The 27,804-nt window shown below is 48.2% G+C and overlaps 1 protein-coding gene across 1 annotated transcript in view; it reads left to right on the top strand.

The window, feature by feature from the left end:
- The window catches only part of TBC1D22A (TBC1 domain family member 22A), a 269,910-nt gene that overhangs the window by 170,564 nt on the left and 71,542 nt on the right, over positions 1–27,804 (top strand). The window contains exon 11 of the mRNA XM_080938816.1: positions 2,835–2,962. Coding sequence (XP_080794942.1) covers positions 2,835–2,962 — 128 coding nt within the window. The remainder of the gene's footprint in view (positions 1–2,834; positions 2,963–27,804) is intronic.

Here is a 27,804-nt window from a genome sequence, read left to right as displayed (position 1 = left end):
TGAATCTTCAGTGGAGATTTCCAGCATCAGCTGTTCCTTTGACATAGAGAGTCTCCAAGGAGACCATCTCTTTGTCTCCAAGGAGACTATTCCCTTGGAGAACTTAAGTCTAACCATGAAGACCTGGTAGTCACTTAGTATGTCCATCTGAGGAGGGGATGATGGAGAGGCTGCTGACCCCTGCACTGACATCATTTCCACGACAGCTGAAGGTAGAAGTGAGACCAGCTATAACCTGATAGTAGTGGACCTCTGTGGCTGAGAGTGGCCAGTGGAACCAGGGTGCCCGCCTGGGACACCTGCTCTGGCATCAGCTACACTGCCCTGCAGACTGCCCTCAGGCCTGCCATTTCCAGATGCCAGGGTTTCCTCCCCAGTGCTGCCACCATCCTTGGATTATGGGTCCCCAAACAACCACCTGCATATTCATGAAAGTTCATTCCTCATGCTCCCATGTAGAAAGAACCTTGTTCAGTAAATTCTGTCATTTTCTAAACTGCTGGTTTGCAAGTGTTCATCAGATTTGAATTTCACATCAACTGCAGCGCCCTGCTTCAGTGCGCTGGGCCACAGCCGAGGCTGCTGCTGTCCCAGCAGGATGTGCCCTTGGGAGCTGCAAAGGTTGCCGGGATGAAGAGCCACTTGAGCCCTTGGGTCTTTCTGTCAGTTTAGTTTTGTAACTATAGCTAATTTCAGGCTGGAAAGAATTTTTGTCTTCCATAACAATTTTTACCTATATAAATTTAGGAAGTTGTTTAATCCTGTTTGCGCAGGTCTTTAGCAGCCTTCTGTAGTAAACAGAATCCAGAGTCTGCAGTGAGTGGAACCAGCTGGAAGACCTCAAATTCAGGCAGCCCCATTGCCCAGCAGAGGGTTTGGCCTCTTCCTGCTGGGCCTGGAACCCTGCTTCTTAAGTCTTTTCCTGCAGAGACAGCTTACGGCAAAGACACAGAGACCTCTGTATCCTTCTGCTTCTTAGATCAGGAACACTTTCCTGGGTGTCTCAGGACCACCACCCCACCCAGTGTTCTTTCCAGGGGTATCAGGACCATCACCCCTCTTCCTGAATCCCTTTTCTCAAAGTCTTAGGGCCCTTGGCCCTTTGCCTTCTAAGTATGTTGTCCCAGCCTCTGAAGACTGAAGAAAACATGGCTGCTTTCATCAGCTCTATTCTGTAGCTATGCGTGGTCTAATTTTAACCGATCTTGAGTTGCTTTCTCTTACCCATCATTAATAAGGGCCTAATCTCTAAGCTTTCTCTCTAGACCCAGCCCGTTTGCTGGTACTTTTGTGAAATACTGGAAACTGCTTACTTATATGGAAAAGAGGCTAATTTAGCTCTCAGTTCCAGAGGTTCATGCACAGGACACTGGTGTCGGTTCATCTCTGATGAGGACATGTGTCAGCATAGTGGTGGTAAAGTTGTGAGAGGGACAGCTCATGCTGTGGAACAGGAGCCAGAGAAGGTCAGAAACTATCCAGGCTTTTCTTTTATGACAGCTGTCTTGTTGAGAACCAACCTGGGCTCTGTGAGAGCTGTGTGTTAGTCCCTCCTGAGAGCAAGTCTTCCCTAACATAAGGAGCTCCTCTAACACCTTTATCTTAAAGGTTTCATTACCTCCTTCCATTGCATACCAAGAACCTAGCCTCCAGCACATGGACCCTGAGGAGACAAAGCACTGCCATACGGCCATACTGGCTTAGTCCCATGAGCATTCTCCCCACTCCCCCCATCCCCATGCATGCTGTTCTGCTCAGCTGAGGACAGCAGTGGGCAGACAGTTCAGGGACTGCCTGCCTGCTGAGGCCTTGCTTTTCTAGGACCAGCCCATCGTTACCTCTTGTGGGACCGACTGTCTTGGCCACAGCAGCCCAGTTAAGCATGTACATTCTTACACAGCAGTGGGTCATATGTAAGATGCAGAACAGGCATAGGACAGGGCTTCTCCTTTCAGTGGTTGGGAAAGCCATATTTTTGAGACTTAGCCAGTTAGTTAGCTGGTATGTGTTGATTAATTTTATATCAAATTGATACAGGATAGAATTACCTAGAAAGGAGGGAACCTCAATTGAGAAAAACACCTCCATAAGATCTGGCTGAAGGGCATTTTCTTAATTAGTGTTTGATGGGGAAGGTCTTGCCCATTGTGGGTGGTGCTGTCTCTGGGCTTATGGTCCTAGGTTCTATTTCTATTAAGAAAGCATAAGTCATAATGAACAAGTCAGCAAACAGCACTGCTCCAGGATCTCTGCCTCAGCTCCTGCATCTAGGCTCCTGATCTTTTCAAGTTCCTGCTCTCACTGCCTTTGATAATGAACTGTTCTAGGAAACTGTGAATGAGTTAAACCCTTCCCTTCCCTAGTTGCTTTTGTTCATGGCATTTTATCTCAGCAATAGTAACCCTAAATAGGTCAGGGTCCACACTTCAGGGAGAGTGTTTTGAGATCCCGGCTCTCTGTAAAGCCCAGTTTTTTAGTACTCAGTTCTGCATCTGGAGTTTCTTCTTCTGGTCCCAGAAGAAGGAACAGTTCTTCTGGGTCTGTGTACAGGACGGATGGTGCTTGGTTAGGGTGGGCTCTCTAGAGGCTTGATGGCTCAGTTTCTTGTCTCTTCTTTAGCCCCTTTACTAGAGTTACAAATGGTTGTGAACGGCCCTCTGGGTGATGGATATTGAACCCAGGTCTTCTGCAAGAGCAGTAAGTGCTCCTAATCACAGAGCCATCTCTCCAGCCCCTTAGTTGTTCTCTTCAAGAGTGGACTGTGGAGTCCTTCCTTGATGAAAATTGTCCTTTGACCTCAGGCTCCCCTGACAGCCTGTGCTTGTGTTGTGTAGAGCGAGTCCACCGGCATCTGGACGGGCATGAGGTGCGGTACCTGCAGTTTGCCTTCCGCTGGATGAACAACCTGCTGATGAGGGAGCTACCCCTACGCTGCACCATCCGTCTGTGGGACACCTACCAGGTGAGCACCTAGCCCATGGCCCCAGCCCTGTCCCGTCTCCTCCTACACTAGATTCCCTACAGAACATGCTCTTCATTGCAACCAAGTCTTTAAAAAAAAAAATCTAGCTCTGGTGTTCCTATCATCTGGCTGTATGTAGAACAAGGAAAAGGACTTTCTAAGATTCTCCTTGTCACCTGATTGCACTGCAGCTGGTTGGTGACAGTCCCCTCCCATTCTCACTGGCAATTTACATTTTAAGCAGAGTTAAACTGTAAATATGGCCGAGTAATCATGTACCTTTGCTGTATATCCAAGCAGCTCTTCCAGAAACTTCACACTCGGGACTCACGTGTTGTCTATGTTTTGAGTTACTCACAATAAAGATTTAAAGAAATCCTCAGACAGATGCACCACAATATGAAATTTTCCACTCTTCACCAATTTTGATGAAATTCATGTCTTGAGGAGATTGAGTTTTCTGGAAGCATCTGCCTTGGCTCCCCTGAGCATCCATTGCTTATTCTAGTCTCCCCGTTTTGTGTGTGAGGCCTGCTGAAGCTGCCCTATGTGTGTATGGGGAGTGGACACTGGCTTACGAAGGAGAGGCATCAGATCGTCACAGAGAGCTAGGAAGGAAGCACCAAGTGAGTTTCGTTTTTACAGTAAAAGATCAGGTTCTCCCTGCTATGAGAGCCCTGAATGGGCTCTGGGCCAGGGCTTTGTAATGGGGACACTGCATTGGTGCTGGGGGCAGGTATAGAAGATAGGGCTCTGGTAGCATGTGTCAGTATAAGGTGGCGTGTGGTACAGGCTTTGCATAGTACTCAGTGTGAGAGTCTGGCACATGGGCATACAGAGTTTGGTGCAGATAGGACCCTTGCACAAGGCTAAACCTTTAGGGGGTCTTTGGTTTAGAAATTGCAGGACAGTTGTTCTGGTTGCTTCATCCTTCCTACAGGCCAAAGTGCTGTTGGGCCGTTGTGCCTACCATCTCTGCCTGAGTTTGGCCATTCCTTTGAATGGAAGACTCACCCTTCATTCTAAATGCTGGTAGTGCATTTGTGTGCACATACTGGAAATGTCAGTTTTGTGGATAGTTTTGTTTTGTTTTGTTTTTTCCTATAACCTATTATGATAGTTAATGCTGTCAACTGATGGGATCTAGAGTTACCTAAGGGTTAGCCTCTGGGCCTACCTGTGAGAGGGTATTTACATTAGGCTAGCCTTTAGACAAGTCCATGAGGGCATATGTAGGTTAGGTTGAGGTGGGAAGACACCTCCCAACTGACAGACTGAATGCAAAGGAGAAGGGGATCTGAACCTCAGCATTCATAGCTCACTTCTTGACTACAGATGCCATATGACTATTTGCTTTCTGTTCTGAGACTTTTCCAACATGATGGCCTATACCCTTGATCTGTGAGCCAAGCAAACCATCCTCCCTGAAGCTTTGCTGGGTGTTTCGTTAAAGCAATGGGACCAGTAGCTAAAACTGCGTCAGTCTGTTCTGTGGCACCAGCATGGAGGCCTGTGTGGTAGTGTTCTGTGAGCTGTGTGGTTGGATGTGTTTTCATGGTAGAGCGTGTTCCTGATTTGTAGGTTTCCTATCAAGGACTTGGCAGCTACAGACTTCCCTTTCAGTGATACTAGCTGGGAATTAAAGCCTTACCTGGAGCTGTTTGGCTGAAGTAGCTGTCAGTCGAGTGCATCGATTAGCTTTCTGCTGGATGACAGGAAACAGAACCTAATATCCTGTAAATTGCAAATGCTCTCATTCCTGTGATTGCTGGGGCTATTCATGACGCAAGCCTGCTCATTAAGCTCAGAGTTCCTTGCAATTCTGTCCCATTATGAATAAAGCAAGTATCAAGTCAATCACACTCTGAGCAGACAGAAGACAGATCAGATCAGCCATGTCCTGCACTGTTTCCCTGAAGTACTCAGTTGGCATTCACACTTTGAGAATGCTCATGACCTCTTCATTGAGTTAATTTTCCTGCGATTTAATTTTGTCATGAATCAACTCCTTTGTACAGAGCTCTTTTTTGAATGGATAGGACCCTGGCCATAACCCTTTCGCATCTTAAATCAGCGTGTTTCCATTTTCCAGGGATGAACTGCCTTTTTTGGCACTGGAAGCACTCAGACAACAGTTGAGCAGTTACTCTGTGTAGCTGGGTGTTTATTGGCTGGGCTATCCCTACAGTGTGGCTTAAGATCCTCTTAGGACACATGCCATGGGAAGGTTGTTGATAAGCCCCTTGCCCTAGGCCCCTGGACGAGACTGTGGCCAGGAAATGGATGAAATGAATTGTCTTAGAATGGGACAAGCATGGGTCATGCAGATATGTGTTCTCTCAGGGTTTTCTGCTGTCTTATCACAACAGCTGGCACCAGATGTGACAGTCACGGATTGGCCAGTGGTTCCCATGCCTAAAAGATTTTTAATTTATGAGAGCCACTTTTGAGGTGATCTTTAGAGAAAGGATCTAGTCTTCCCAGAAGGACCACCTCTAGACTATGCCCCACACATGACAGCAACTCTGGAATTTGTCCTTTGGGTGCTGGACTGCAGCTGAGGGGCTCAGTTAACCCAGTCCCAGGCCAATGTCCTCACCGGCCTAGCCAGCCATCTTGCTTTACTCTTCCCACATGGTGGAGTACACGTCGCTCTCTGCCCACACAAAGGTAGCGTGCTCAGATGTTTGTTTGATGAAGAATGGCCTGTTGTGCTGCTCCTGACCTGCTTGCATCTTAGGTGGGGCAGCTCATTTATTAACTGTCCTCACTGCCATTTTCACCACTCCAGGGACAGGTGGGTTGGAAGAGAGCTGGAGTCAGGGCCTCCTTGCACTTGGCACATGCCCTGGTACTGCTCAGCAAAATCTTAGGGGTCTCTGAGCCACTCAGTTCACACATATCATTGAGTACTTTTCAGAGACCCTGGGCTTTGGGAGTATTACAGAGAGGACTGTGATGTTTTTGTCAGTTCCTCTGTCTCAGGTGTTAGGGGCAATGCTGTGCAAGATCTCCAGAGCTGGGCAGTTCTTGGGGGATGGGTGGCAAGTAACACGTGGCTTTGAGCTGTAGTCACTGTGTGTAGGTCTGTACAGGATATCTGTGAAGAAGAATGTTTTATATTGGTTATAAATATAAAGCCTAGTGAGGATGGAGCAGTTGAAACATTCTAAGGAGGGGGTAAGATCAGTACCTGCACAGAATTGCCAGAAAGGCTTTAGGAATGGGGGTCACTCACACGTGGACATTAGTTGTGTGGCTGTAGTAAGAAACAGTGGGCTATGCAGAGGGGATGCTGCTGGACCAGAACCTTGTCCATTCAAACACACTTCTGTACCCCAGCCTCTTTGTGCAAAGGCCATGCTCAGGGATTGGAGATGAATCTAGGTATGTGGGAAGCTTCTGGAATGGTTTTTCCTTTGGCATGGACTAGGACTAGGCTTGAGGATTTCTTCCAGCAGATAGAGAATGCATGTCTCAGTTGAGACTTCCTGTTTGCACTCACACTGGCTTATGATAAGCTAGGCCTTAGAGCATCCCACAGGGTGAAGAATTGTGTTCCCAGCCACTTGGAGCCTAGGCCATCATCAGCATATGAGTGGGCTAGAAGCCAGAGCCTTCCTCAGTCTACTCTCAAGAGATCCCAGCTCTTCAGGACACTTCTATTATAGCAATGGAAAGTTCTAGAAGCTGCATGGCAGATGTCTGTCGCAGAGAACTGTGGCGCCACTGTTGTGTATACTACAGAGCTTGTGTGATTCACAGAGCAGTGAGTACTTAGTTACATGCTCGGATTTTGTTGCCACAGGTATTTCAGGTAGCATTTGGCATTAAGACTGGACAGGATAAGCTGGAGCATGGGATGAAGAATTATCAGCTCTTATGCATGTGAGCAGCCTGTTATCTTTTAGTGGTGTGCTCCAGGACACCTAGCTGGAGCCATTCTCAGGCACATTTAAGAGCTATAAAGAGGGTCAGGCTATAAGGGTATGGAAGGATGAAGGTTCTGCTCCAGACACCAGTTTGTAGTAAACATGGAGTACGCTCCTCTACTATTTTTAAAGGAAACTGATTTTGGCAGAGGTTGGCGTGGCATATGGGAGAGGAAAATGCCCAGAAGTCACTTTATAGTAGGTCCAGCCTGTGAGCATCAGATCACGAAGCTGGATTAAGTTGTGCTTTCCAAGTTTTAAGTTTCCTGAGCTTCCAAGAGGTGTGTCTGCTATTGACATTTGTCCATCCTCCTGCCTTTCCACTGTCACCAATAACATGATACTTGGGGCAGCATCATGGTATCCGAGGAAGCACCCCAGGAGCTCACAGCTGGCCTGGGAAGGGAACATATGACAGAATCATAGCCATGCTTATGTTGACAATGAAGCCAGGCACTGGCAGCTCAGGCAGGAACCTCACTGTCTAGGAAGTTAAGGAGGACAGAGTGGGTTCTAATGGCATGGATCTCATGCTCAGTCTGCTGCACGTAGTAGGTGCAGTGAGGTGACTGTGGTAGGTTGTAGTGGGCCAGTTGGGCATTACATGGAGTCCTGAGGCAAGTAGTTACAGCTGGCTTGGCCTGAGGCATGATCAGTGATGTCTGTGTCGGGTACCTGGAGTCTAGGGTTGGGGACAGGTTCCTAGTACTTGCTATATCCTTTGCTGAGCCTAGCTGACAGCAATTATGACTTCTGAACTTCCTGGGTGCCACAACATGGATTCTGTGACTTTGGTGGCATTGGAACTGATGGATTGGGTTAATCTAATAAGCCCAAGGAAGCAGGTCTCCATACAACACACTTTCTCATAAGCCTATTAAGATTTGAGAGTGTAAGCTCTTCATGCCTACCCGCCTACAGGAAGCAAGCGTACATCACTGTCATTCTGATAAGGATTTAGAAACAGAACACTCAGCAAGACTTGGCTCACTGCAGTAACATTTGCAGGGAGGAACCGGAAGATGAAAGGGCGAGCCTGCCCCTTGAGAGCAGCAGTAGCAGCACTGTGTCCTGGGATTGGAGAGGCCAGCTTAGGGTGTGTCTGGAGTGCCCTTCTGGGCTTTGCCACTCTTCTTCCCATTTTGATCATCAGCTTTGTCAAGTTTGGAGCTTGGGGAATGTGAAGGAGACAGTTCCTTCCTCTGCAGTTCTGGCCTACTCAGTCTGCTTGGTCAGGGTGTGAGGGCTCAGTAGTGTGAACCTGGTGCATCCCAGAGGAGTGATGTCCAGGCTCCATCACCTCCACACAGTTCTGACACTGGGCATCTCCCAAGCCCACCTTTGAACTGATATCTTGAGTTCTCTTCCAGTAAATAAAAGTGTGACGCATGTGTCCCACTGCTGTCACAGGTGCCTGAGGTAATGAATTTAGGTGTGTTCTAGCAGAAATTTCTATCCATGATTTAGACCAATGGTGAGGGAACATAGCATGATTGGGTGAAAATGTCTCACCCCAAGGCTGGGATATGAAGAGAAGAAGGGCCTGGAGTACTCCTCTTACTTTCAAGAGCATATGCCCCACGATGGAGGCTCCCACCAAATGTAGCATCTTAAAGGTCCCACCACCTCCCAGTGGTTATCAGGTTGTGGACAGAGCCTTGAGCATATTGGCCTTTGGAGGACATGCATCTGTAGACTTCAGTGGGACTGAAAAGCTTGTTGATGGGTGAGTGTTGACTTCATCTTCTAGCAACAGGCTGGGTAGGTAGCTCATCACCTTTGCCATTTAGATTCTATGGGAATGCACAGTTAAAGGGCCACAGACTGCCCTGGGTTTCTGAGTGATCTAGAGTCTCATTAAGAACAGTCAGTTGGGCCAGAGGAAGGCCTTCATCCTTCCCTTCTTAGCATCTGGTCTCCCTGTAGCATTACTAACAGGTATTATGTGGCAACCCATTGTGACTACTCTGAATAATTTTCTTTATATTTGCTTTAAGTTAGACAAGAATAGCAGCTAATTCTGGAGGTGAATTGATTGGTTATGCCTTTTTGTAATTGGAGAGTAAAAAGCATCTACTCAGTCAGTCCCCACTTTAAAAACTTAGCTTTATGGTACATATCCATCTCTTCTGAGGGCCCTCTGAGCACTAGGCTCAGGACTGAAGCAGTCAACCAGGAAGCAGATACCAGAGTAGTTGGGTCATTAGCTTTGACCTCTGTGGTCTCTTCTTATCCTAGCCTCTTGTGAATGGGTCAGTGCTTGGTGCCCATCTGGGAAACAGAAGATGTGGAGAGCCAGGCAGGACCCTAGGCTCATCTGGCATCTTGACCATCCTCATACTTTCCTTCCAACCTCCTGCCCCGCCCACAGCTGATTCTCAGAAGTAGATGACAGAAGTCAGTAAGAAACAGCACCAGGCTTGGAAATCTCAAAGCTCTGCAGCAAGGGATTTTGAAGAAAATGACAGAAGGAAGCTTGTTGCTGTGGTGGTAGCAAGGGCCCCTGGGGGAAGACAGAGTGACATTCCTTAGGTGGACAACAGGAAGTGCTGTCTATGTGGTATTGTTTATGAATGCACAGACTTCATCCACAGGAGAGAGACTCTTAATACAAGTCTTTTTAAGATGACAATACGGTCCAGGAATGGGGACAACAGGCTGTTATGTTGAGGTCCAGCTCTCTGGAGCTGAATAGATCTTTGGACTCCCTCTGCCTCATGCAAGGTAGTTTAGGAAAACCTGCATTTGCAAGTCTGAGAAGAGCTTGGAACTTCATACTTTCAATGTGGAGATCACTAAGTGATGTCCCCATGGAACCCTCCAGCAGCCCAGATTGTGATGTGTTAGGGGCCAGTAGTGTGCAGCTTTTCCCTCACAGGAGCATCTGCATGTGGGAGTGGGGGTCCCTGCTCCATGGAGAAACCCTGGCCATATGTGTCTCTGGTAGGCCACTGGGATCTCTGGGAAAAGCCTCTCGGTCCTTGATTATCTCTTAGAGGCAGTGCAGGAACTGTACAAGGAGAAAGATGCCAGAGTCACAGATGAGGCTGAAATAGAGACCAGTGGGAGGGCTGCTCCTCCCTATGTGCAGTAGGTGGTAGAGGACATATATCCAAGGGAGGGAAGCCCAGAGCACACATGACAGCTGATGACTAGTTTTCCCTGAAGGTACTAGACTCCCTCCCTGGCTGTGTGGCTGTAATGTGTGGTCTAGAACAGAAGTCTCTGTATGCTAAGACTGCTGATGTCATAGGGCATGGGCCTCTGAAAGCATGTGCATTCACCATGTGGTTTAGTGAAGGGGTTTTGTGCTAATTGATGAATAAATTGATGATCTTCTAGGACCTGAGTCCTGGATTCCTCACCCAGGGCAAGGAGTAGCTGGCTGTTCTGTGGCGTTGTGGGAGATGCTATAGAGGTGGTAGCCTCTCAGTATTGCAAAGACTTTGTTCTTGTCCTATTTCTACTAATCTCTGAGATGATGTATTTATGAATATTTTATCTGAAGAGGGACCTTCAGCAACTTGTCTAAGTTCTATAGGCCTCTGGGTTCAAGAAAGCCAGGACTGTTGGAGGGAGCCCTGGTTCCTGGCATGTGTGAGGTGACTTCTCCCAAGCACAGGTCACTCCTCCAGGGAGCTAGCTATTCCCCAATACCAAGACCACATTCCTCTGCTAAAAATGCACAGCCTAGGAGAGTCCCAATATGATTACAAGGGTGGACATACAAACAGATGATAACTAGGGCTGTGTGTCCTAGATAAGAACTGTATGCTTTAAGGGAATTGTTGGATGCCTTGTGGCCAGAGAATCCAGTCATCCTCCCAGGGTGTCATGCTGGGATGCTGAGGGGGAGGGTACAGATATGCCTGCTTTCAACAAATGACTGCTCTGTACTTATAATGACAGGAATGGATGGCAAGACAGTCCTGATGAGAGCAGGAAGGGACAGAACACGGATCTGCTGTGGCCTAGGGGCCAGAGAGGAGCCAGCAACTTTCAAAGGGCCCCTAGAACTCCTCTTGAGGACTCTCTTCTGCTCCTGGGTGATATGTGTCCTCATCCTGTGGGGCTGTGCTGTCCTCTAGGGTTCTACCAACTTCCTGTTTCTGTGAGGATATTCAACTTCTTCCCTGGGACTTACTCTGAGCTTTGTTCAGCTGCCCTGATAAGGTCTTCTCTAAGAACAGGCTTGATTTCAACCTGGGGCATGGGGCAAAGGAGGCTTCACCTTCCACTTGCTGCTTTCCAAGACCATTAGGCTTGACTTCCTCTTGGGAAGCTGATTAGAAGCAATGGCCTACCAGCTTTCTGTGTGTTCAAGGGTTGATTGCTCCCAGCCTACAGGACAGTGTAATCACAAGGAAAAGCTGAAGAAGGGTACACTCCCTGGCTGCCTCCTGGATGTCCCAAGAGCCCTAGATCTGCTGTTGTTCCTAAAACATAGCTCCTCTGGGATCCAGGTTTTGTGAATAGTGGGAAAAGGGAGCCAAGGCTGGCCCTATATGGTGATCATGCATCTATATGGACCTTTCTCATTATAAGGTGGCTTTAAGGTCTAAGTAAGCTCAGTAGATGCTCCATTATCATTAACCTTGGCCAGCTTCATCCTGGTATTAGCTCTCTGTTAGCCTCAGTTACTGCACAGATGTGGGCTGTTTCTCTGAACAGTGTGGGTTATGTTGCTATTAGAAGTTGAGAGCACTTACCCTGAGTACTTAACCTAGTACATGTGGTGACCCTGTGTCATGCAGGAACAGTGCCCAGTATATTAGACAAAGGACAAGGACCAAAGGCAAAGGGCAGGGTCATCTTGACACTGAGATTTTTCAGAGTGCTTCTGCCAGCCCTGAAGAGGAGAGGGCAACTGGTATCTAGGAACTAAATATTCCCTGGGGATCAGGGCTCCCCATATCTCCTCCCTGTCTCTGTATCAGTCTCTATATCTCCTTGTACCTCCTTGCTTCTCTCTCCTGGCACTGACTTGAGATCCCATGTCCCCACCTCTCATTCATATCACCCCAGGGTCAGGGAGAGGAGAACTGTAGAGCACCCCAGGCCGGGATTTAAGGAAAACTGTTGTTTCTTGAAGTGGTGCTTGCTCCAAAGCCCAGCATGGAGGCAGGAAAGCCTCTCTGGTCCTAGCAGGCATCATGTTCCTGGGTGCTTTCTGTCCACATGGCCTTGATTTAGAGACTCTTCCTGTAAGCACTCATCTAGGTTGAAAATCACCTCTATCTTTATGTGCCATGAAAGAACTTAAAAAATAAGTTAACCTAGACCTGCTTCTGGGAGCTTAGCCTGGCATATCTGCAGTGCTCATAGCTTTGCCTCATGCACAAGTGGTTGGCTCTTTTTCCTAGGCCAGTTGGAACCAGGCCTTAAGACATTAGGACAGCTTCCTGGGCCAGATGCTGCCTTCCACTCACTGAGCATTGGAATTAACCTCCAGGATGTAGTGCACGAGGAGGTAGTCCTGATCAGAGCAGGACAGTGTGTGCATCTCATTCAGTGCTTGGAACTCCCAGCAGGTACCCTTCTCCACTTCTTCTAAACTGCCATGTTGTCACAAATCATGGAGTGGACTGAATAGAGACAACACAGGTGAATGCTGCTTGGAAAAGAGGAAGGTGTTAGTAGGACAGTCAGTGGATGCTGAGCCTCATCCCACAGGTTGGAGATGGCAGTTACCACTATAGCACACTCACTGAGCTAGCTGCCACCACAAGCAACCACCATCTCTTTGGATGTGTATAACACTGTGACTTCAGAAGATATAGTTTGTCCATGGTCTCGGCTACACCCAGCCTCACTCTACGCTGGGATGTGTTTCTTTCGCTGTATCCTTTCTGCTCCTGAGCTCCCTCTCAGCGTCTGCTTTTGGCCCTCCTCTGTACTTCTCCTTTGCATAGCCAAGAGCTTTCCAGCATCAGCTCATTCCCATTCCTACAGTGTGGTTTCCCTTCCTGCAAAGGCCTGCTGGAGTCTGGGTATTCATTTCCCCCTCTTGGATGTGATAACAGGAGACAGGCACTTTGCTGCTGATTGAAGTCAAGTAGTGGGGCCCAGCAGCAGGGGCTGGGAGATTGCTGATGAGATCTGTGGTCAGGGACAAATAGCCCCGACACAGAGGAGCAGTACTAAGAGAGCAGTGGCCTCCTCTTCTCCTTCATCACCCTCTACTGGAGCACTGGTGTTGGGCATAGGCTTAGGGGTGCATGTGTCCTTTGTAGGGTTTTGGGGGTAGGGCCACTTCTCTCTGGAGCTAGCGTCTTACTCTTAAAGCACTGCTGTGGCGCACTGCTGAGTCTAAGAGGATGCATAGGAGCCAAGGTAGATGTGCTGTAGGACGGCATAGCTCCAGGTGGAGGAGCTGATGCAGCACACTGCTCACCCTTCTTGAGCTCTGCCCATTGTGCCCTGGTCTGTGTGTGACTTCCTAGGCAGAAGGGGCTGTGGGAGTTTCCAGGCCATCAGCCTAGAGTGGCTGCTTAGAGCCAGAGGCTGCCCTAGCAAACAGGTCAGAGGATGGTTGGTGGGGAAAGGAGCCCTGATAGTAACTGGGGCAATATGTACAGCCTTCTTTCTTACAAAGACAGAATCCAGAACCAGGAAGCACCACCAGTTCCCTCTGAGGACCACTGGTGGTGCTTCCTCCTTGGCCCGCTTGGGAATACACTTGCTTGTTCTTAGATCTTGTGGCCCTGTGCTGTGACAAGTACCTGAGAGACTGAGCCTTCTTCTCAAGCCCGAGGACTGCTGACCTTGGGGTGTCTTTCCACTCAGACAGACATGGGACCACAAAGGCACAGAGTGGGATGACACTTTCTTTGTCTTGACTGAATTTCCTGTTCTTGTTTTATTTCCAAGTGGTCCATGGTAGCTCCCAGCACATGCCACCATGCTTCTGTTGGTGAAGGGAGATTGGTGTGGTGATGGATGAGGATCCTGCCTGATGGAGAGGAGGAGGAAGGCTGGCAATGCTCTGTAGTCCTCATGAGGTGGAGGGAGGGAGCTACCGAGAGGTTCCTTGTACAATACAGGTTCCTGCTCTCAATGAAGACCCTTTCCTTCCCATCCCACCACTCTTGCTGGGTGGCTGTTTATGAGAACCCCAATCAGATGCCAGCATCTGCCCTCACTCTACCATAGATGCTGTCCTTCTTACCTGGGGGTGTCCTCTGAATCCCAAGTGCTCTCATAGGCCAGTACCACTAGCTTATGACCCCTGCTACCTGTCACCCAGCACCCAGCCTACTTCTTCCCATTTCCATACCCAAGCCTGGCTTCTGCGCCTGAATGACCACCCGCTTCCCTATCAGTTCCCCTGAGGTGGGTATCACCACTTGGCACTAACTTGCCACCTTTCCCCACTTGGCTGCTTCTTAAGGTCACATTGCTGCTTTTTATCAGCAGAGCCTGCCTCAGGGTTAGGTATTTCAAGCCATAATTTTCAAAGATTCAGTCAGTCTGTAACCCATAACCCCCAAGTCTAGACTATTTAACAAAGACCTGAAAATGCAATTCTAGATAAAAACAATTTAAAACATACTTCCTAAAGACATTTTTTAAGAAGGTGATCTATTTGAAAAACATAAACCCACAAGAGAACCCTTCATAGGCTAGTTTACACAGCAGAACGGGATGCAGCATATTCACAAGCATCAGTACTCAGTAACAGTACAGCGGTGGTGTAGACAGAGAGCCGCAGCCAGAGAACCGGATTCATAGAGACTGTCCAGAAAGGCAAGTACGTATGTGTACCCTCCTCTCTTCTTCCACCCGTCTACATCATCCCACAGGCCCTCCCCAGGGATCGCAACTTTCAGGATCTTACCATCGGGCTTTTTCAATGCTCGGTGCTTTAATTTTCAGGCATGTAGACCTTAGGGATTTTAGCTATGGAGACTTGGATCTTTAGCAGTTTCAACATTCTGTATTAGATCGTGATTTTGGGGGAGGGGTAAGAGAGGAGAAAGTGTACGTGTCATTTTAAGAGTCTGCTTAGCACTGAGACCAGATTGACATATGGTACTTGTTGGCTGTGCAAGTTCCCAGAGCCAGGCCTCACCTCTGCTCAGGAAGGCCTCTTAGCCCCAACCTGGCTCACAGAGTACCGGCTCAGGCTGTCCTCATGTCTCACCTGGAGTAGGCTCTGTTCTGTGAAACAGATCATCCTGCACTCCTGCTAAGTGGCTTCAGACCACAGCTGTTATTCGGTCACATTTGTTCAGTTTGTTCAGGCTCAGCAGGGACAGCATAGCAGGGTGGCCGGCATGATGCCGAGAGCCCTCCCTGAATGTGGCTTACCACTGGCAGACTCTGTGTGATGAACTAGCTCAGCATGGGCCCTGGAGGGCTGAGGCTAGAGCTTGTTTCTTTCTACTGGGCATCTGGTGGTTCAAGTGTCCTCACGGCATGGTAGCTGAATTCTGAGAAAGTTCGCCCAACTGCCTGTCTTAATGGCCTCATCTTGGCAGTTACCAGGCATGATTTCTAGTGCACATTGAGGAAGTCTGTGTCCAAGGGGATGTGAACTCAGCTCTGGATGGGTTTGGCTCAGGTTCTGAAAAAGCACGGGGAGGGGGAGGTTTCCTATGGCAGCTTTGCTCACAATGGTGTAATGGCCACTATCTCCACTCTCTGCTGGGAGGCCTGTGTTCACAACTGTATCAGTGCAGGGGATATGTGGCATGCCATCCACGGCTTCTCAGGGCTCACAAGCATCAGCACTCTGGGAGGATGGATAGCCCCTCTACGCTGTGCTTGCACCCCACCCATTGCCATCCACATGGTGCATGACAAGCCATATGCTGTTGCTTCACAGAAATTTCCCAGCAGGTGGTGGTGGAGTGAGATGTCAGGTTCTCAGTAGACACCTGGCTCTTGACTTGTTTTTTTTTTTTTTTTTTTTTTTTTTTTTTTTTTTTTTTTTAATATTTATTTTATGTATGTGAGAACACTGTAGCTATCTTCGGACACACCAGAAGAGGGCATTAGATCCCATTACAGATGGTTGTGAGCCATCATTCTGGGAATTGAGCTCAGGCCCTCTGGAAGAACAGTCAGTGCTCTTGACCACTGTGTCATCTCTCCATCACTCCAGCCCTGGCTCTTGACATTCTTAAAGGCAGATCTAAGAGAGCAGATTGTTAGAGGTACTGGGGGCTCCAGCCGGAGCTAAGCCATTTTCCTCAATCTCCTCATCTTAGTGTTCTATTACTGTGCAGAGATGCCATGACCACGGCAACTCTTATAAAAGATAGCATTTAATTGGGGCTGGCTTACAGCTTTAGAGGTTTAGTTCATTACCATCATATTGGGGAGCATGGTAGCATGTAAGCAGATGTGGTGCTAGAGACTAGCAGGGAGTTCTCCATCTGGATCCACAGACAGCAGGAAGAGAGAGAGACTGAGCCTGGCTTAGACTTTTGAAACCTTGAAGCCTACCCCCAGTGACACACTGCGTCTAACAAGGAAGGGCCTATTCCTTCTCAAGTAGTGCTGCTCCCTGATGACTTAGCATTCAACTATATGAGTAATAAAATGGGTGCCATTTTTATTCTAACCATCACACCCCTTAAGCCCCCTGTGAGATCTGAAATGTGGAACACCAGCCAAGTTGTCCAAGATCCAGATGCTGATCTCAAGCCATTTGCCCCACTGCTTTTCTGGAGTCAGGACTCATAAGCCTCTGCAGAGGTCTGAGAGCTGCTTGGTGGAGTGTGCCCAGCGAGTGCTGCCTTCCAGTGGTCTGGCGGTGGAGTGGTCCTAGCGAGGTCTGTTCCTTCTGCAGAACCTCCCCGGGGTTAGAGGATGTCTCTAGGACTTTCTATGCTGGTAGCCAGTGTTCATCTGTGCTGTCTGGAGCTGAACCCCATAGCCATATAGTCTCCATGCACTCTGGGGTTCTGATCACTTGCTTCATGTGCTCTGGTCACCGGCACTCTGTGTGGGAACATGGCTGGTGCATGTAGATAGAAGAGCTGTTCCAGCCCTGACAGCAGTCTTCTGACTGAGGGTGCAGGATCTGACTGTCTGAGCTATCCCTTCAGATTACTGAGGAACTTGGAGCTGATGAGGCAGCATAGGTCTTCCCTGAGAGGTCAGTCTGAGCTGAGCCAGCCTGAGTTCCTCTCTTAAGTCTGTACCTGGTGTAGGGTCATAAGCCTATTTGAACACTCTATTTTTATTTTGCCAGGTATAAGCAGCCTGTGGGGACCCCCAGTGAACAAAATTCTATCATTCCTCTCAGATCAGGCATGGTTTTGTAATCCCCCTTACGCCAGGCCTCAAGCACAGCCCATCAGTGCAGCCTGTTGGCCCAGCCCCCAGCAGGCCTGGCGAGGTCTGCACAGAAAGCAAACACTCACCTGCCATGGCCCTATCTGCTCTCTCACCACCAACAAAGCCAGCAGCTGCACACAAAGGCAGATCTAAATATGAATTAAGTCCAAGTTATTAAAAAGTATTGCAAGTTTTTTATGCCTTGAATATTGAAAATGGGAATACATATGCAAATGCAGTTTAATCAGCTCCACTCTAACCTTTGAGCATTCAGCTGAGAAGTACTTTGTGATCAGGGAGGCCTCCCTCTTGGGAGAAGGGTGCCAGCCAGGGCAGAGTCAAAGCCCCCCCCCCCCCATCCTGCCAGTGACCTCCAGCTAACTTTGTCCTTGGCTCAGTGACTCTAGCCACTAGGCAGTGTTTGTGCCTTGCTTCTACTGACTCTGACTCTGTTGGGTGCTTGTTAGAGACAAGTGATAGACAGGCCGAGACCCTGACTTGTTCAGTATGTTGACACAATGGCCTGGCCCCATGCGGAGTCCTCTTTATATCATGTGTCAATAAAACTACCTCAGAGTCAGCTCCTTTTTAGACCGGCATGGACAGGGGCCATGGAGCCACACATGTCTTGAGTCCATGGTATTGGTTGTTAGCTACCTTCTCACATCCCATTTTTACCAGGCTGCTTGGCACAGTACCTTCTGGCACGTGGTCCCCACACTGAGATCTGCTCTTTCTCCCTGGCACACCAAATATCTAGGCTTGGCAAATCATGTTCATGCATCACACCCACTTCTTGTAAACCTTGGGGTATTATAAGAGAGGTCACTGTATCCCAGAGCATCATGGGTATGGAAGGGAAATGCCCTCTCAGAAGGCAGTGTGCAGGAGGCAACAGGGATGAAGTGGCTGGTTGTGGTCCAGGGCATGGAGCCATGTCTACATACCACATTTCTTAGGATCAGGGGCTATCCGTGATCACAGTCTTAGGTGGAGTGTGGTAGCCCCCTAGCCACACCCCAGGAAGGTGACAATATCATAACTGAATCTGGCTCCTGGGGTTACAGTAAGTATACAGTAAGTGTAATATGCTGGGCTAATGAATACAGACACTGGTGCCCTCAAAGCAGCAAAGCCAGAGGCTTGCAAGTTGTGGCAGGGCCCTTCCTTCTGCAGGCTCACTGAGTTCTGGAAACTATGCAGTGGGCAAGTCTCAGGTCCCAAGTTTAGATCTCAGCCCCCACTAAAAAGTCGAGTATGGCTGCACCTATGCCTGTAACCTTGGTGCTGTTGGGAGACAGGAGGATTGCTGGAGCTTGCTGACCTAGAAAAAAGAAAAGAAAAGAAAAGAAAAAAAAAAAACCAACCAGACCCAAGTTCATAGAAAGATCCTGCCTTAAAGAGATAGAGTGGAACACCTGATGTTCTCCTCCAGCCTCGGCATAGGCATGTACAGGCTTGTGCTCCACACATGGGCAGCGAACACACAGACACATACACCCTCACACATTCTCTACCACTCCCTCCACACACATGATAAATACAGATAAATAAGGGCTTAACAGGAAGATCTTCCCCCAAGCCCTGTCGACTGGCAACATTCCTCCCCATTCCCCCACCCCGTCCCAAGCGTCACATGGCCTCTTCTGTGTGTATGTCCATATTGCCTCTTCTTATGAGGGCAACCATTGGAATGGAGCACCGCCACACCCCATTCCCCCAGTGAAGCATGCCCTTCTCTGAGAACTGCTCAGATCCTGTTTGTAACACACTCACTCTCACAGTATATCCCTTTGTGTCACTTTCTGGAGACAAGGTAGAGACACACAAATACTTCTGGCCCATGGCCTGCTGTGGACACTGCTGTGTCAGGCCTCTGCCACTGTCTGAGCAGATGTACCTTCCTCCCCACAGCTCCTGCTGGGCACCTTTTTCCTTTTGTGTTAGTAACACAGTTTGGAAATCCAAAGTGCCCATGAAGGTCAGTTTAGTCTGGAGCTCTGCCCCTAAATGTGGCTAATGCCAGGAAGGAGCCAGCAGCACCATCCGACCATTTCACCTGATGGTGCTTCAGTTAAATACAGGGTGGTGGCTTGGTCTCAGAACAGTGTTCCTCCCTGTGTAGCTATGAATGCACTGTAGCTAATAAACCTGTGCCCCGGAGGGGCCTGGCCAGCCTTCTGGTTGTAGAGCAGAGCTGTGTATAACTCCTGCTTCAGTGCCTGGCAGGGCTCTGTCATCACTGTCACCACAAAGCAGGACCCAGTTAACTAAACTAGATAGGGCACCCCATATTCTTAAACTCAGGGCAACCCTGCAACCATCCTTTGTCTTTCCTCCTCAGGATCACTGGCCATGGAGGCATCAAGAATGAGTTTCTTTTAATTAAATTTCACATCCTGTAGGTGTTAGCTCTAGACTGCTTTAACTTCTTCCCTGAAGTTGACAGTGTCTCTTTGAGAAATATACTTCACAGTATACAGGGCCAGTTGCTGAAGGATTTATCAACCCTGCAAGTGAGAATAGTGGTGCTTGTGATTTAAGTCTGGGCTTGAGTCTGTCTGGGTTCCATGCTAAGGTCCGTAAAGGTCAGGTTCCCCAGCAGCTACGCATTGCACATGGACCTGCTCAGTGGCACCCATCCTTTCCAGAGCAGGTGCCACCTCCTGCCCAGGGCCTGCTCTGCTGATGGAAGGCCTGATTCCCTTGGTCTGCACCCCCCTCCCCTTTAGATCTCCTAGAGTGGGAGTCTCAGAAGGTGCACTGTGGAGAAGCCACTGCTGTAGGAAGAGTCAGAGGGTCTAACACTTGGGAATCAGAACTGCACAGCTGCTGGGGCCTGTGAGAAGCTGTGAGGTTAAGAGATTACCAGTTCCTTCCTATCTCCCATCTTTATCTCCACAGAGCAACGGAGGGCAGAGAAGGGCATCACCAGACCTTTGCTTCTGGAGACTGCGCCTCCTGTGTGGAATCAGCTCCCTGTGGTCTGGCTTGTCCTGTTCTGTGGTGCTGAGAGGCAGCAGTTGCAAGTGTTCTGAGCTAATGTGTTCTAGTCCTTATGGGAAGAGATGAAGGAAGGGCCCCCTGGCAGCTTTCCAAATTCTCCTATTCATTCTTCAAGCAACCTTCATGCCTGGTTCTGCATGGTGCAGGTACAAAGGCCCATCCTGGAGAAAAGATGAGCACCATGCATGGGCTTATTGAGTTTGAATACCTCAAGTACATCCTAGGGACATGCCCTGTGAATGCTGGACTTGTGGCTTCAGGAGAAAAACCCTGATTCATGAGCCCTAGTTTGCAATGAGCAGGCTCACAGAAAGAAATGCATTGAGGGCAGTTAGAGAAGGTAACAGACTGTTAGAATACTCCCGACTGTGATGATCCAGTGTAATGAACAAAGAACATTCAGTAAATCAAAGCACACACAGAAGGACTCATGAGCTGGTTAGTTTGCCACACAGGACTCCCCAACTCAAGAAATGGCAAAACCAGCTGACAGTTGTTTGGAGAGGTATAGAACCTCCCTGTTCCCTGTCTGGATAGCAGCAAGGAAGTGGCCCCTGGAGTTATATGGAGCATGGCCTGCTTGCTGGTGTACACAGGCCCTAAGCAAGGTGTAGGTAACCTGAATGAGACAGTTAGCAGGTGGGGAGGGCATATTTCTGGCTGCCCAGGACTCCTGTAGGTGGCCCAACCCTGAGTGTTTTGCCCTGATGTGGTAGAGTCTGGGAAGTGTGTCTAGCACATGTCTGTTCAAGGCTTTGTTGTGAAAGCAAAGCCAGCGCTGAGAACTTGTCACTCGGACACTGCCAATGATCACCCAGAACCTTGGGGGTGGGGCAGAATTCCGGAGCAGCTAGCTTCTTTGGAACTTGTCCACCCTCACATCACAGAGCAGACATACTTGGTTTTTTGGTTTTTTTTTTTTTTTCAGCTGTGCGCCTTCTCTTCGAGGGCCAGAGTCTTGGCTCTCACCCCCTGGCTTCCATCACCACTGTTTTTCCTAAAGACCCAGCTCTAGTGCCATCTGGACAGCCAACTGCAAATCCTCCTAAGTCTACTGGCGCTGTTAAATGAAAGGTGATTCTCCAGGTGTGTCTACCGGTGCCTGTCTCCCTGTGTTCCTGGCTTGCTTTTCCTGACCCTGACTTCTTTATAAAGCCATTCTAACTACTTTGGTCTCTTTCTCTCAAGACAAAAAGTACCATAGTATGAGCTCTAGTTCTAGCTCTCCGGGCATCAGATTAGTAAATTGCATAGTCTCTATTCATTTTTCAAGACAGACACCAGAAACTGGGTGAAAAATGTAGAAACTGGCAGTTTACTTAGTCTTTCCACCCTCCGCAGCCCTTCCCATATGTGCCTCCTTGAACCACACGACATCAGCACACAGCCTGCAGAGGCTCCTGTTGCAAAATTAGTGTGGTGAGAACTGCCAGAGGTGGCCATCACACCCTGTTTCACTGTGTCAGAAGCTCAGCATGGTGAGGGGAGTTTTTAGTGTCACATAGGAATGCATGAGGCCAGATAGAAGCTGTCTTAGTCAGGGTTTCTATTCCTGCACAAAACATCATGACCAAGAAGCAAGTTGGGGAGGAAAGGGTTTATTCAGCTTACACTTCCACATTGCTGTTTATCACCAAAGGAAGTCAGGACTGAAACTCAAGCAGGTCAGGAAGCAGGAGCTGATGCAGAGGCCATGGAGGGATGTTGCTTACTGGCTTGCTTCCCCTGGATTGCTCAGCTTGCTTTCTTATAGAACCCAGGTCTGTCAGCCCAGGGATGGCACCACCCACAGTGGGCTGGGCCCTTCTTCCTTGATCACTAGTTGACAAAATGCCTTACAGCTGGATTTCATGGAGGCATTTCCCCAACTGAGGCTCCTTTCTCTGTGATAACTCCAGCTTGTGTCAAGTTGACACAAAACCAGCCAGTACAGATGCTAAAGCCTAAGAAAGGACATAGTCTTTTATGTAGTGACTCGAGCGAAACATATAAAACATTGTGAGCATGCAGACATGCATATATACCTGAACCTTGCAGCATTTGACCAAGTTTGTTCTATCAAGGCTTTCCATCTTCCTGGTCTGGCCAGGACCACAGACAGACATTGCTATGCCTGGCTCACACTCATCTACATGTCCATTGTCTGTCCACATGCTTTCTATGGCTCTTCCTAGTGCTATATGTGGAACACGGGAAGACCACCGAGGCTATGAGAATGGCCCTTAGCCTTGGAGGAGTCTTCTGGGGAGTGGGGGCTGGCAAGCAGACTCTCTGACCAAGTTCTGTGCAAGTGTGAGGCAAGGTGCTTGTGAGCAAGACTGTGCTCTGGCAGGACTGTACACAGTTGAAGAGCAACCATCTGTTTGGTGGCATCTGGACTGGCAGCCTCGTCTGCATGTCTTCTAATTAGGAAGAGGCACCAGCTTCCCATTGTTCTTCTTCTTATCTCTACTACCATGGCTGGGCCCAGAACAAGTGGCCACTGTTACTAGCCATTCTGAGAACAGTTTCACCAAAGGAAGCTAGGTTTCCTCTCCCCACTCCTCTCTTTCTTGATCCAGAGCCTTTTTTGTATAGTCCAGGCTTCCTGAAACTTCAAAATTCTCCTGCCTTAGCTTCCTAAGTGTTGGGATAATAGGCATGTGCCACCACTCCCACAAGCTGTTTCTTTCTGCAGTTTCTATGGCAGTGGTTGTATAGGAAGTGAAGTCCTCAGAAGACTGAGCTCCTTGCACACAGTCATCCCTTCAAGTGGACTGTTCCTTCCACATCCACATGCCTGTGGTGTCTCTACTACTTGGGGGCTAGGAGCTCTGGTGGGCTCTCTATTCATGGATTCATGTTGCCATAAGAGGCAGTAATCGATGAGTATCTGTGGGGATGGATATGATTGTGTCCTCTTTAATGAGCTAACAATTTCAGGCTGAAATCTCAGCAGTGCTATTGTTTGGAATAAGAGGAGACATGCAAATGAGTCCGGGTGCAGACTGTGGTAGAACAATGCTGCTGCCTCTTTATTGGGCCCATTAATTAATTCCCCATCAGCCAGTTTCCCTGGGAATGAACTGGAAAAATAATTAAAATGATACATGAGGTAAGGAGTTTAGAAATTCAAAAGGTGAAGGCAAGAATTAGTTTAATACATAATTAGACATATTATTTGTGACTATACATTTTTTTAAATGTGGTTCACTGAGGCAGTTGGTCCTATTTTTAGTCTTGGATACTTAATAAATACTATTTGGGGCTGTTTTTCAACTCATAAAGGCTCATAAATTCTCTTAATAACATTAAGTGGCTAATTATATTGTGCATTGTTAAAATAACTTCTATTGCAAAATCTAATAATATAACAAAAGTTACAAAAACAAGTTTTTGGAAGAGTTAATTTGACTAACTTAACAAGCTTCATCAAGAACTCACAGGTGCACATGAATTTTTGTCCTAAGTCTGATTTAGATGCTGAACCCTGAAAGCCAGTTTCCTCGTGACCAGAGTGGTTGGGTGGAAAGTTGCCACAGGACGAGACCTGCATGGTGTGCTCTGGGGAGCAGTGCTCCTCAGGAGACCCTGATATCCATCGGGCCTCTCAGTGCTGTATTAGGCCATCTTAGGGCCCACACCAGGAGGATAGAGGAGCTGCATTGCTGGGAGACTAAATGTGGACACAGTTGTGTGTGGGGAATCACCATTAACGTGACAAGCCCTTTTGTAAATATTTGAGCTTCATAATTAAGCAAATTTTTGTACACAGAATTTGTTTGTCTGTTTTTTGGTTTTTAGTTCAGTTCTGGCCTTGAACTTTCTATCTTCTTGCCTTAGCCTTCTAAGTGTGGGGGTGATAGATGTAAGCTTCCATAACCTGGTCCATTTGAAATTTTTTAGTGGACAACTTAAAAGTCATTGGAGGACAGAGTAAAAACATTTTGTACTTATTACAAGCCCCAAGTTCTGTCACTGCCATAAGCACATTATGCCTAAGAAGCCCACAAGGAATGCACCCTGTAGCCCCTTTCCCATTAGTGCTGCTGAGGCTTAGGAAGTAGATGTCACAGCTGTGGGATAGAGAAGCATGCAGGAGGCCCTGTGGCCCCATCTTTCTGTGCCCTTCTCTAGAAACCGGGACCTGCAAGCAGTGTAGCCTTTGCTCTCATACTGGTCTGTCCACTGGGTGGCCAGTACCCACTTTTCAGACTGTTTGCTTTTGCCTTAGCTCAACTGGAAGGAAAGGGCTTGGCCCTGCTGTTTGCTCCCTCTTTCTTTCAAATGAAACACTGCCTATTAATCATCTCACGATTTGATCTGCCAATCCAGAAACACTTGCTAATGCTTTATGGCTGTGGTTTGTTGAGGTTCTGGGAAAGAGCAACAGGAACAAGCCAGTCCTAATAAATAAAAGTTATTTCCTCATTTGAATTTCGGAGTCCAGAGAGTCAATATGAGGTGGACATCAATCTTCTCTTTCTTGATGCAGAACGAAGATTTCTCGTTGTGCGTCATCCTGGTCGTGATGATAAAGTGCACACTGGGTCTGGCCAGGCTCAGGCATGGCGTCTCTGGAGGCATTCTGCCTGTTTGTATTGCAAATTACATGCTCAGCTTAATGCTGCAAGCAGACCTATATTCCCATGGTCTCAGAGTATTATAGGAAATGTCACATTTTTAAGGGGGGCAGGAATTCTATGGATAATGTGCCTGTGGAGGGCCAGTTAGGGCAGAGGCAATGGTCAGGAGCTTGCTCGGGTTCTCTTGGGATTAGGAAGGAAAAAGAGAGATGGGCATACCCTGAAGAACTTTGTGTGATTTGAAACTGTATTAGTTGGGGTGAGGCTACCCAGTTGCCTGGAGGTTGATTCAAGCCACGCTGGCCATGCCTCCTCCCTGGGGCTACTCTGCCTGACTCTCTGGGTTTCCCTCTTGATATTCAACAGCATGGGGCCTGGTTGGTCCTATGTGACTGAGAGTGGTGGACCAGGTCAGATTAGTTGGGGGCCTGTCCTGCAGTGCACACAATGGATTTGAGACCTTGGTATTCTAATTTCTAACATTAGTACTATGCTCTACAACTCAGTCAGTTTCTGCCGCTCCCACAGCCCAGGACATCCTATATGGCAGGTATTGTGCCTGGCTAGACCTTACCCAGCATGGGACCTGGTATGCTGGCACCTCTGAGGGTTGGGCAGAGCACGGTAGGAACCCACTACAGCTTGGTGTCTGATGGAGTTTGCTTGTTTGGATGGATGCAAGAGGCCCTGTGCTCTGGCCATCCCTTTCATGGTTGGGGGCTTGAGTTCTACCTTGCCTGAAGGGAGGACTGCCCAAGTCATCTCTGGGTTGCAGACAATTGGGTAATTGGCCCCATTTCCCTGTGTGAAGGGCAGACTATGCTAGGCAGAATTTTGGCTCTGAGGTCCAACCTGAATGTAAAATTGAAAAGTTCTGAATTTATTAAGGGCTTTCTTTGGGGCTGGAATATGCAGTAGATTTTCTATCCCTCTCAATTCTCTCTTAAAATTTAACGCTGACATAAAAATGATGGATAACAAATTATTCCAGGGAAAATGATACTGAAAGACTCTTCTAATGGTGGAGACAGAAGTGTAGAGTGTGTGAGGAAATACATATGACCCAGACAACTCAGAAGAAACAGGAGAGCGTGCACTCATAGAAACTATATCTGCATGATGTTAGAGGCTGAGGCAAACAACTATTGTTATTTGCACTCTTGAAGTATGGAATTTGTTCTGAGCTGCTGGCATTTTTATGAACTCAATAGCATCATGTCTTTTGGGTATTCATCACCCAGCCTTCTCTTTTGGGAACACTGCAGCATCCCAGCCAAGGAGCAGGAAAGACCCAAACCTACAAATGATACAGGCAAAGTGCCATCACTCACACAGGAGCACCCAGAGCCCTCACAGGTCTCCCCAGAGCTCTGTCGGCCTGTCTATGCTGGATGGAGGCCGTGGGTTAGAACCATGAAGTCACAAAGGACCTGCCATCCACACTCAGTTAATGGAGGCAGGGAGGGGTCTGACAAGCAGATGTTAAAACAGGACACAGGGAAAGAAGTGGTTTTAAAGTTACATAGTTATTTGTCTTGTGAAGACTGAGTCCAGCAGCCTTGATGCCAACAACCTTGTATGGACCTCACACTCTTCCATGCTAGCTCCCTCTTGATTTCCTGCTGGGCACTCCTAGCCCATAGCCATGTGGTGATTGTGTGACAGTCCCATCCCCCAGCCCTGCTCTGACACTGACCACATCAGGCCCTGTCTTAGAAGGAAACAGATTGTGGCCAGCTAGCTGGGATGGCTCAGAAGAGCCCCTGTGGATTTCTCCCTGGCATGTGTCACCACATCCAGCAAGACATCTTAGGAGAAACCACTGGCTGTTGTCAATATCTTGGTTACCAGGGTCACCATGGCAACTCCAGAGACACTGAAAGCTGGCACTCTGATAGTGCTGCGTTTTAACTCTCTCTGGGCAACTCCTGCTTCTTTTCTTGGAAGAGAAACAGGCTCATTGGTGAAATCTGTCTGCAATGGCTCCTAAGCTACAGCTGCTCAAGTGAATAGTTTGCTCTTCTGTGTAGGTTTTACAAAAACAGACCCACAGCTGTTACAATGACTGCATGTCCACATTGACCTCTGGCTCCTGTGGACTTGATGGTCCTTGGTCTGTTGTCTCTTGGTTGCCGAGGGCCAGGGCTCCATGCCATCTGGAGGCCATTCTACCACATTCTTGATGCTTGCTGTGCTTACCAGACAAAGCTGAGATGCTTAGCTTTGTGGGGTTCCTTACACCCCAGTCTGTTAGTGCTGCCATGAACTTTGAATAACTCAAAGCCATTTTGAAGCCTCTGTGGCTCACACAGGAAGTATGGTAGGTACACACACACACACACACACACACACACACACACACACACACACATCCTGCAACCCTTGGAGCACTGTTTCTAAACCATTCCCTTCTGTATACAGCTATGGGTGGGACTCCTACTGTGCCTGACTACCCAAGGGCTGCTCTTCTATCCTCAGCATTACCTGGGGTAGAAACACGAATGTGGGACACTTTTCACCTTTTGCAGATGAGCCTGGAACTTGGTCATTGTATTGAAGGAATCTACCCAGTAGCATCTTTTCTGCCTTGTCCCTCTGGCTGAGCATCTAACCTCTGCTGTTTCACCTGTGGTGACAGGAGAGTTGTCCCCATCATGGTGCCATCTTAATTGTGACTCTCACAATCTGGAAATGTCTTCTTGTATTTTTTACCCCAAATCCCCTTCATACATCAGAGCTCAGTTTCCCCATCTGGAGCTACTGGCTGTGGTTGATCACTATCATCAGGACTAGTAAGCGTGAATGTGAGAATGTTTAGTCACTGTGAGCTTGAGCGTGGAGAGCTTCCACCCAACCCTTACACATGCACATGGCAGCAGGACTAAGCTTGGCTCGAGTGGGGCTATTCTTACAGAGGAAGGTGAGGCATGAGCAGCCATCACTGTAGAGAATGGTTGAAGTTCTGTTCCTAGAATGTTGCTACATGGGCAGCTTTTCACTGGAGACAAATATAAGCCCTAAAAACACCAATAGACAGCATTTTACAATAGTG

The sequence above is a fragment of the Micromys minutus genome (assembly GCF_963924665.1).
Source record: "Micromys minutus genome assembly, chromosome: 27".
In the NCBI taxonomy this organism is placed as follows: domain Eukaryota; kingdom Metazoa; phylum Chordata; class Mammalia; order Rodentia; family Muridae; genus Micromys; species Micromys minutus.
This window is presented reverse-complemented; position numbering and strand designations above follow the sequence as displayed.